Source organism: Arachis duranensis, chromosome 2, assembly GCF_000817695.3.
Source record: "Arachis duranensis cultivar V14167 chromosome 2, aradu.V14167.gnm2.J7QH, whole genome shotgun sequence".
In the NCBI taxonomy this organism is placed as follows: domain Eukaryota; kingdom Viridiplantae; phylum Streptophyta; class Magnoliopsida; order Fabales; family Fabaceae; genus Arachis; species Arachis duranensis.
Window position 1 is genome coordinate 81,678,672 of NC_029773.3, and position 11,400 is coordinate 81,690,071.

General features: G+C 28.0%; 1 protein-coding gene across 1 annotated transcript; it reads left to right on the top strand.

Moving 5' to 3' along the window:
- Positions 1 to 3,753: 3,753 nt before the first annotated feature.
- Positions 3,754 to 7,631, top strand: LOC107475315 (uncharacterized). The gene is made up of 6 exons (XM_052257005.1): positions 3,754 to 3,821; positions 3,975 to 4,018; positions 4,370 to 4,463; positions 6,097 to 6,613; positions 6,699 to 6,921; positions 7,005 to 7,631. The coding sequence occupies exons 4-5, from the start codon at positions 6,098 to 6,100 to the stop codon at positions 6,825 to 6,827; spliced, it is 645 nt and encodes a 214-aa protein (XP_052112965.1). The 5' UTR covers positions 3,754 to 3,821; positions 3,975 to 4,018; positions 4,370 to 4,463; position 6,097; the 3' UTR covers positions 6,828 to 6,921; positions 7,005 to 7,631.
- Positions 7,632 to 11,400: the final 3,769 nt, after the last annotated feature.

Here is an 11,400-nt window from a genome sequence, read left to right on the forward strand (position 1 = left end):
ATAATAATATATAATTTAAAATTTAATTTTTTATATTTCATATTTTGAAACCTTGACAATATAATTAAAATGTCTTTTTTTTTATATCTCGTTAAACAATCATTTAAAATTTAATTTTTATACAATTATCTCTTGATGATATTCATAGTTAAAAAAGTTCATTCAATTAGTGTAGTTGTTATAAAAAAAATTAAAGCTAATTTTAAAGATAAAACACAACTGGATAATTAATATTCTTTCAAGTCAATTTTTAAGAAAGAACATGATCATTATAATGGACATCTAATATGAAGTTCTCAATTAAATTGACTATCAAATGTTAAAAGTTGAATAAAAATTTATTGTGGAGTCAAATTTAATAATTTAGTGAAGGCAAATAAATATTAGGTTTAATTACTATGTTAGTCTCTATAGTTTTACGAAATTTTTAATTAGATTCCTATACTTTTTTTTATTTGAGTCCTTACACCAATTTTTTTTTTTAAATTGAGTCTCTACATTTTTTTTATTTAAGTCTTTACACTAATATTTTTTTAGTTGGATCTTTATACAATTAAATTAATTACTACTAAAAAGGACTTAATTAAAAAGTTAATGTAAAAACCCAATTAAAAAAATTAATGTAAAAACCCAATTAAAAAAAATATAAAAATCTAATTAAAAATTTTATAAAGAGTAGTGCTAGGGAGCCAATGGCCTAAACGTACAATACAATGGGCTAAATCTTTAGTTTATGAATAAAATGAACATCACCTATACTATCATCTCATGTTATAAAAAACTAATTTTGGATTCACCGAAGTTCGAACTCTTGACCTTTCGGATCTGGAACTCTAATACCATGTTCTGAAACCACTCATTCCAAAAGCGTAACTTGATAAGACAATGTAACACTAATAATCATATCTCTAATATTTTCTAAACCTTCATTGTACACATTATATGCTTAGGTCATTAATTTCTTATACTTTCTCTTTTATAAAACTATAAAAATTAACAAAATAATTATTATATACTACTCAATAAAATTCTAAATTAGAGTGAAAATGCTTATTCCTACCTCCATAAAAGTAGATTCGTCCTTAACAGAGAGAAATAAACAGAAATCTATCATAAAAATGAAACAAAAACACAAAACATTTTACTAAACAAAAACAAATCGGAGAGTAGGAGAGAGGTCTCCGCCCCCCTCCCCCACTAGAAACTCATTGTCATCCATAGTGGTGATTAGGAGTAATTAAATGGAATAACGTGGTGTTAGTGTGAATATACGTATGTTGAAGTATAAAATAATAGATTATATTTGGACAGGGGAAAGGAAGGAAAAAAAGCATCAAAATTTGGTGAGATCATGAAAGAATAAAATCATAAGTAGTGAGGACACCAAATCCCTTTTAAGGAGAATCCATCCTCCATATTGGAAGGTCATTAGCGGAATAAAAGTAACTTTTGAATCAATGGTGAGTTGGTGACCAAGTTGGAAGAAGGAAAAAGACAAAAAGGGAATGATATTAAGAATAAACCAATATAGCTTGTAGATGAAGAGAAACATAAGCAGCCTAGCATATTAACTCGCAAAAAAAATTATGCTTATTATATGTTGGAAAAAAACATATGCATGAAATATAATCCTTTCCAAAATAATCTATATCTTTATATAACGGGAGTATTTAGATAAAAACGTTAAAAACGTTTTTTTATAAAAATATTTTTTAATAATTAAAATTTGACATATATAATCGATTAAAGAGTTTTATTTTTAACAAAATTAGGTTAGACAAATTTATTTGACCAAAAAATGGTGAAACAAAATTTGAATTGGTCTAAATTAATAATATTTTTTTATAAAAAATTTGATCGAAAAAATAGTGAATCAAATGGTGAGAGATCACACTTTATTCTCTAAAGTGAGGGTTAGAATTTAGAGTTTTCAAAATTAATATATATATATATATATCTATATAGGAAATTTTAATTATTCTCTATAATAAGGATATTGTAGTCATTTTTTTAAAAAATAATATTAATTTAGATCAGTTCAAGATTTGATTCACCATTTTTCGGTCAAATTAATTTGTCTAGTTTAATTTTAACAAAAATAATACGATTTAATCGATTATATATATTAAATTTTAATTATTAAAAAGCATCTTTATAAAAAAAACGTTTTGAGTATCTTTATCTAAATAGTTATTTATATAATAGTATCTATACCTAGCATAAAGAAGATTGGAGATATTTTGATTTCTCTTATATCCTTTTTGCCTCTTGAGTGGAATTTTTTCATTTTAAATAATACTTTTTATAATTTCTTTTATTATTAAGTTATGATTTTTTTAAATATATTGTATTATATAAAAAATAAAAGGTTGTTCAACAAATAATTAATGCATCATGCATGTTTGCATTGAATGCTAGTAAAACTAATACAATAGAGTGTGTGTGGTTGGAGGGAATACAAGTATATTCCCAGAAATTTTGAGATGGGAATATCTTATTCCCATGTTTGGTTCAAGATTTAAAAAATTATTCCTGGGTATGTTTTATTCCCTGGAATCAAAATCCACCCATTTCATTCCCATCTCTCCCCTGGTTATCTTTAATTCCAATGGGAATGGAATGTGTATAGTAAAGTGAAAAGACTAAAATACCCTTGTTAATTTGACTCCAACCCTTCTTTTCAGATTTTTACTCCTCATTTGATTAGAAACCAAAACCCTAGCAGAGCCCTTCCCCCATCGAAACTAAAACCTAGCCAAGCTTCTTCCCCAAATTCATGGAAGCTCCACCGGCGTCAGTACCGTCTCGCCGCCGATTTGAGTTTGCACAACCACCCGTCACCTTATTCTAGAAGGAAATTCACTTCAATCATTCGTTTACGTTCATGTTCCATCATCGCAGCTCACATCAGTTCACCGCGACTGTATGCTTGCCGTCGTCGCTGCCGCGCCTCTAGCCGGATCCTCTGCGTCGCGTGTTCGCGTTTGGTCTCTCTTCTCCGTCACTCTCTTGCTTAGCGTCGAGTTCGCCGTCGACGAGGAAGCTTTGCCACCGTTTCTCCAGTGCTTCGCATACGGTTCTCTCTCTCCCTCTGTCTCTCTTTCACTTTCGATCTCTCTCTCTCTCTCTCTCTCTCTCTCTCTCTCTCTCTCTCTCTCTTGCCCTCTTTCACTTTCTTCTGTTGATTGCAGGGAATACTAAATAAGAGCAAATTGGTTGCTATTGATGCTGGAAATAGGGGCTACCCTCCGAATAAGGTATGTAAGTTGATGATTACGATGTTTTTGACACCAAATTTCTGATGATTTGATGATGACACTGATCTGAGGTAGTTAACATCGTTGTTAAGTTTGCATAAGGTCACAAATTGAAAAGTTGTTTTCCACAGTGAGTGCTTTTGAGTTTTGGTGTTTGAAATTTAAGGGGAGAAAATGAAGGTTAGATGGTGAATTGGTGATTGAGTTTTGGAGCACATCACCTAGTCATGTGTTTGCTGTTTTTTTATTGTTTTTCAAGAACCAAAATTGCTTGCAATTCTTTTACTCTGCCAGATATTTGCAATTATGTCACTGAGAGCTAAAAAAAGATAACTCTAACATGGTTTTACTAATCATATGTTTCTTGTGGGGTGTGACAACTGAGAACTGCATACATATCTGTGAAGATGCTCTGTAACATTTGGAAGAAATCAAAGCAGCTTTAAATTTTGATGCTAAACACGTATTTATTTTTCTTCTTGTTACAGAGACTTGATTGCTAATTACCGAAATTCTGTCGAAGAGCTTGTTAAGTCTGAGCCATAGGAGCCTGTCAATTTTCAGGTTGGCTAAAAACCACAACTATTGTATTATTTATCAAGAGATTGTAGCTTCCTTGTTTTACTAGGTGTGTATCTTCAGTTTCTAGCCCCTCCCACCTTGAACATTATTTGAACGCTGCTGAAATCTGAATGTATATTTTTTTTTTGTTTTCAGAAAAGTGGTGCGGCAGTATAATAAGAATGCTACTGAGTTAAATGGTAAGTGGCTTTGAACTAAACATGTGAAGTGAATGCATGTAATGTTGTTTACAAAAGCTATAAAAGAAGAAGTAATTTAGTTATACAGTGTGCTATATTTGGCTATTCCCATTAAGAGTTAGTTCTTGAGGTGATTGGAGGATTGAACGGACAGGGTTTTAACTACTTGTTATACAAGACGCAATCACATTCTATCCTTACCTTTTGCAGTGCCATCAAAATAGATATATTAACCATAAATATGTTATCACTGATAAACAACTTTTGATACCTGACAAGTTTCTGCCTAAATCCTAGTTTAATTATCATAATCTTAACATGCTCTCCATCTGGACTTTGTGCCTCATGCAGGTCTTGAGACTTGCACTATTGCTGGAAAGAAGAATGATAAGGCAATTAATGAAGATCTTCTGAAGGATGAGATTGTTTCTAAACATCTAACTAGGTATTTCATGTTATTGCCAATTGCTTTATTTCTTTCTTTGCTGAATAATTAATTGGTAAGACATGCATGATGCACTTTTTTTAAGACGATTTAGTTTGAGACACATTAGCACTTGTCCATCAATATACTTGGTCTTCATCCTTTCTTACAGCTAATTATGATAGTGTGAATGTCTTGGGCGCTTGGCTGTTAATTCTAGAATGAATGGGGCATGAAATATCCTCCCTGTATATTAATGAATGGCTACAATTTAAATGGCGCATCACTAGATTGTATATATGTGTATGTGTGTCCTTATCCCTTCATGAAATTGAAATTTTGAAATCAAATTAAAGGAAAGTTAAGTGATATATATATCTATGGTTTGATCTCATTGTTTAGTTTGGATTTTTTTTTGTCTGGATTTTGGTTCATAGTTATGTTATAATTTTGGATGAAATGCTTGTTGGATTAAAATGGTAATGGACATGAATGCTGGTTAAGCAGGGTAAAGCATATTTAATTAAAGATTAATTATTTTTTTCTTACTTCAATTTATTTCTTCTAATCATATGTTTCTTGTGGGGTGTGACAACTGAGAACTGCATACATATATGTGAAGATGCTCTATAACATTTGGAAGAAATCAAAGCAGCTTTAAATTACCGAGCTTTAAATCAAAGCAGCTTTGGAAGAATTCCATTGTATTTGGATTTTGGAAAATATAAAGTGGTAATTCTTACCTTTATTCTTTCCACATTTTAGCCTGCTATAGTAATCATTATATAGAATAAATAAATAGTAAAGTCTTCTAACTAAATATTTTAATATTTTAAGATTTGGATTATTTAACATGCGATATATTTCTGAGGTCGTACTTTGTGGAGTTTAAATATTTTACCAATGTGATGGCCACATTCTTACATGTATTCATGATTCTAAGTAAGGGAATATCAGGCTCCTTATTCATATAAATACCTTAATTTTTTATGATACTACAGACAGACCCTTATTCAAAAATGTATATAAAACATCACAAATGTAGGTGCTGGGACAATTTAATGCTCGATCACCAATTTTGTTTTTCTTCTGTTCATTATTCCAACAAATATTTTTTTTCCAGTTTTCTACTTGAATGGATGTTCTCTGTTCATGTACATGATGTTCTGTCCATGCTCCATATTTCATGATTTGATTTGTCAAAATGTGATTTGTTTTATGTTGAAGCTTACATTTGCAGCAACATAAAAATTTCTTTTTCATACATTCCATGTTTTATGATTCTGTTTTGTCAAGTTGTAACTTGTTTATTGTTGGGACTTTACTTATATTTGGAGCAACACGGAAATGTCTTTTTCATATGTTCTTATCTTTGGGGGTAAGAATTAAATAAATTGATAGTATTTCCCAGGTTATTCATTTTGTTATCAGCACCAATTTATGTTAGAATGACATGAGATTTCTGAGTGAGTTTTGCCGATCAATACTCATGTATTATATTGTTTACATTGGTAAGGCTAGTCTATAAATCAAGTGTTTTCATAGACTTCCTCTCCTCCCTCTTTCCGCAAGTTCATAGTGTTTACATAGAATAAATAAATAGTTAAGTCTTCTAGCTAAATATTTTATTTTATTTTATTTTATTTTTTTGCAGAATGGATCCCAAACAGAAGATGAAAGTTATTGTCTGCTTGATTTTACATTTCGAATTAATGAATGACCTTATGGTTAAGTTATTGATGATTTGCTATATTTTGATTATATTGCAATTGAAAAAAAAGAAAAGAAAATGGAATGATAGTTATAGTAGGCAAGTAATAAGAGATGTTAGTATTGATAGAATTATTTATTTTAGTGATCTAGCATGTATAGAAAACACAAGAATGGATAGATGTGCTTTTCATGCATTGTGTAACATGCTTAAAAGGGTTGGAAGGTTAGAACCAAGTAGGAATATGGGTGTGGAAGAAATGGTTGCCATGTTTTTACATATTATAGCACATGACGTCAAAATTAGAGTAATAAAGAGACAATTTGTGAGATCTGAAGAAACAATTAGTAGGAGGTTTAATGATGTATTGCTTGCTATTTTGAGATGTCATAATCTCTTATTGAAGAAACCTCAACCATTTAGCCAGGATAGAATGGATGAACGATGGAAATGGTTTAAGGTAATTTATTTTGCTAATGTTATTAAATCTCATATGGTTGGTGTTCTTTAGGATTGAGTTAATTGATCTTTGTTTTGGATTTTAGGATTGCCTAGGAGCCTTAGATGGTACTCATATCAAAGTCAATGTCCTTGAGGCTGACAAGCCTAGATATCGAAACAGAAAAGGTGACATAACAACCAATGTGCTTGGAGTGGTTGCTCCCGATATGTAATTTATCTACGTACTGGCGGGTTGGGAGGGTTCAGCTGCGAATTCTAGGGTATTGCGAGATGCACTATTTTGCAATGGGTTTAGTATTCCCCAAGGTATTTTATTGAGACTTTAATATGTTATCAAAGTAACCATTTGATCTTTCATTAATTTTGTTCAATTGTGTATGTCACACTAGGTCATTATTACTTATGTGATGTTGGATATATGAATTGTGAAGGATTTTTGGCACCTTATAGAGGACAAAAATATCATTTGAGTGAGTTTAATCCACATAATCAACCCAGTACAGCTCAAGAGTTTTTTTTTTAATATGAAACACTCACAAGCTAGGAATGTCATTGAAAGGGCATTTGGAGTATTGAAAGCAAGATGGGGAATTTTGAGGGGAAGATCATTTTATCCTATTAAGACTCAAGGAAGAATTATAACTGCTTGTTGCCTTTTGCATAATCATATTAGAAGAGTGATGGTTGTGGATCCTATTGATGAGATAGAAGATCAAAATATACTTGGAGTAGATGGTGAGACGATCCACCATATTGAAACGAGTGATGCTTGGGGTAGATGGAGAGATCAACTTGCACAAGAAATGTGAAACCAATGGAGGAGAAGACATCATGCTCGATAATTGTAATAATTTTTCTATGTGTGAGGTTGTCTGTCGTAACATTGATTTCATTTTGTTTATGTGTTTGTGTTCTTGTATAAGAGTTGTGCATGTATGTTTATTAGTGCAAGTAATTTTTTACTTTTGAGACTTCTTTGTAACTTTCATTTGGATAATAGTAATGTTTTTTTAGTGAATTTAATTGTGATAATGTTAATTTTAATTAAATATATTTGTTATTAGGGGTATTTTAGTAAATTTGAAAAGATTAGAATCGATAATAATTTTAATTAAACATATTTTTATTAAGGGTATTTTAGTAAATTTTTTATTAGAAGTATTTTTGTAAATTCAAAATGTAAAAAAAGTAATAATTTTAATTAAACATATTATTAAGTGAAATTTAGAATCAATAATAATTTAAGTAAAGATATTTGATATTAGGGGTATTTTGATAAATTTAAAAAAAATAGAATCAATAATAATTTTAGTTAAACATATTTGATATTGGGGGTATTTAAGTAAATTTTAAAAAATAGAATCAATAATAATTTTATTTGAACATATTTAATATTAAGGGTATTTTAATAAATTTAAAAAAATTAGAATCAATAAACAATTTAGCTAAAGGTATTTGATATTAGGGGTATTTTAGTAAATTCTAAAAAAATTAGAATCAATAATAATTTTAACTAAACATATTTATTATTAGGGGGTATTTTAGTAAATTTATTATTAGAGATATTTTGTAAATTAAAAAAAACAATGTAAAAAATAATATTTAATTAGCTTTATATTTAATTTTTAGTCATTAATAATTTAATTTGAATGAGTAAGGGTAATTTTGACATATTACATAATATGACCAAGAAATTTAAACTCAACCAAACAAAAATTTATTCATTCCTAAGATTATTACATAATATTCCAAGACATTAAATCTTATAAACAAACATAGGTATCTTCTATTCCAAGTAATCTTATTCCTAGGTATTATATTCCTAGGAATAACATTCCTAGTAATAAAATTTAATCTTTGAACCACACACACCCTAAGACATACAAAAGAAAATTACTAAGAGCCAATACTCTATGTTTGGTTGGAAAAAAAAAATAGAAAGAAAAGAAATAGAAAGAAAAGAAAAGAAAGGAAAGAAATTGAGTAAATTATTATTTTTTTTAGATGTGTTTGGATGAAAAGAAAATAAGAAGAAAAGAAATGTTATAAAAAGACAATTTTATCTTTATATTATAAATTATATAAGAAAAAGTAAAAAGATAATATTAGAAGTAGAGAGAGATTTAGTTTTTTCTCCATTTCTCTCTATTGTTGGAGAGAAAAAAATTGGTGAGTCTCACCAATATTTTTCCACCCATTTTTCTTTCTATTCTATTTATCTCCTCAACCAAACAAAGAAAAATAACAATTTTTTTTTAATTTCTTTTTCTTCCATTTTCACCTCAAACAAACACGGTGTAAGAAAAAAAATTGGATTTGTATTGATTTAAATATAAGAAGAAAATATATTAATTACCTAATATTTTTCTTTAAAAAATGGAAAAATTAAAAAAAGTTTCATCTAAGCGATTCCTTTGAGAACAATTAGGCACAGTATTTTTGCCACTTTTTTGTTGACTTTTAATTATATGGGTATAAAGGGATGGCAACCTGTATTTTATCTGTGGGTATTTAATTTGATTCCATTCGATCAAGTAGGATTGTCAATTCGATCTGCACCGTTTAGGATAGGGTGTGGGTTAGGTTCTCGTGCGGGTCAGTAGAGTGCGAGTTGAGCTTCAACCCTACCGACCAACCTGCACCCTATGTATATATATATGTTTTAAGTAGATGTGGAACAAAAAACTTCTCACTAAATGTAAAAGATCTTTAGCCATTAAAAAAATAATTAATTGATAATTTAATATATATTTTTCACATAAAAATCAGTTCTATTTTAAATTATCATGAAGATATATAATAATTTTGCATCTTTTTTGTAATCTGTAGGTAAGGTCGGATACCTGCAAATTGAGAACAGATAGGATTAGAGTTGGGATGTTCTAAACTCGCGAGTAGAATAGGATTAAATTTATATAAAAATTTTAACCCACGAATAGAATTAGAGTTGCTTCAAACCTTACTCTACTCTATTATCCATGGCCACTCCTATATAAAAAGAGAGAGGGATCCGTTAATTAATTAATTAATTTAGTCCATTGGTAGTATTTACTATTTAGTAATGTTATGCAAAAAGTTATTGGTATAAATAAATAATGTTTCCTATATGTTTATTTTATTTGTATGTTAAGTAACACTAACTATTTATTTTTGAATTAAACATAAAACTCACATCCGATGCAATCAGTTTATATTTAAATTAATTTTGCATAAAGCTAAATTAATTCATTGATCAAAATGGACTGTTGTAGCTTTTCTGTCCAATAAAAAATTAATTTCTTCTTCCTACACACTAACAAACACATCAAACACATCATTAAAAGTAAATAATAATTTAATAATTTTTTAATTAATATTTTAATAATATTTGATCATTATTTTAATTAGATACAAATTTTCTAAACTTAACATTATTTTTTGTACAATCAAGCAATATACTCTAATAAAATAAAAACTTAATTTTTCAACAAAATAAAATACCAAAATTTATTAATATAAACAATGCTAATACTGGAATGACATGTAACTTGCAATGTTAATTTAAAAATAAAATAATGACTCTTTATTAGCAATTAATATTACTATTAGTTATATTATAATTTTTATTATTCTAAAAATAAAATAATACATAAAAATATATGAAAAATTAAATATAATTTAGTATTAATTCTAAAATGATATTTAATTTATAATATTGATTTAAAAATGATTTGTTGTTAATTTAAAGATATGTCATTTGTTATTGTTAAATAAAATATGATAAAAAATTTAAAAAAATAATGAAGATGAATATTAAACTCAAATATATAAATTAAAAATATATTTATTTAATAAAATAAATTAATTTTTTATTTTTTTAAATAAAATTACTAATACTTTTACAAAAATTTCAAAAAAGTCACAGTCCTCTATTGCCTCAACAAAGCTATGTCACTGGATGCCATGGCAAAGAAATATTTGTTAGCTCCAATTATAAATAATAAATTATCAATATATGGCTGGTACAAATTAAATAACATTTTCAATTTATAAAAAGAATAATTTACTGATTTATTTATTAATACAAAAGAAAGCAATAATGGTCAAATAGGTAAAGAAGACACGATGCTACTGTGGCAGAATTGGTGGACGAACATGACAACTTAGAAGTCTAGAACTATCGTCAAACATAAGATAGTGGCACTGGCTGTGAAATTACACGTATACAATTATTTTTATTATTTGAACATATTATGAATTAAGTGTTTTGAACCCATTAGAACTCTTGCAGATAATGTGTTCTGCTGGAAAATTAGAAGGAAAAGTTAAAAAACCAACTCATACAATAACAATTTAATATGTGAATAAAGATGTACAATTATAAGGTTTGTTCGTTTGAATTTTTTTCAACAAGCAAAGTAAATTAAAAGTTTAAATAAATATCTTTAAAAAAAACTATTTAAAACTTGATTTATCTTTTAAAATATTTTTTCAGAAATTAAAATAATTAATAGTGAGATTGTTAATATAAATGATTAACTTTACAATTTTGCTAAGTAATTAACTAGAGATGTAACCAAGCGCAACTAACTAGTATATAGATTGCAAAAAAACCCAACAAAAAGGGGAAAAAAGTTTAAATCCATGTCCGTTGAGTCTTTTTTTTTTCCGAATTTTCTCTTTGAAATAAATGTAAATTTAAATTATTACGAGAAATATTTAAAATCAAACGAAATAAAACATCTAAATCTTCAAGAAAAACATTTAAAATCAAATGAACACAAAGATTCAAAATTATTGTAAAAA

Coding starts and splice junctions, on each gene's coding strand:
- LOC107475315 (XM_052257005.1), top strand. CDS start 6,098: ATGGATCCCAAACAGAAGATGAAAGTTATTGTCTGCTTGATTTTACAT. Junction 6,614..6,698: donor AACGATGGAAATGGTTTAAG/GTAATTTATTTT, acceptor TTTGGATTTTAG/GATTGCCTAGGAGCCTTAGA.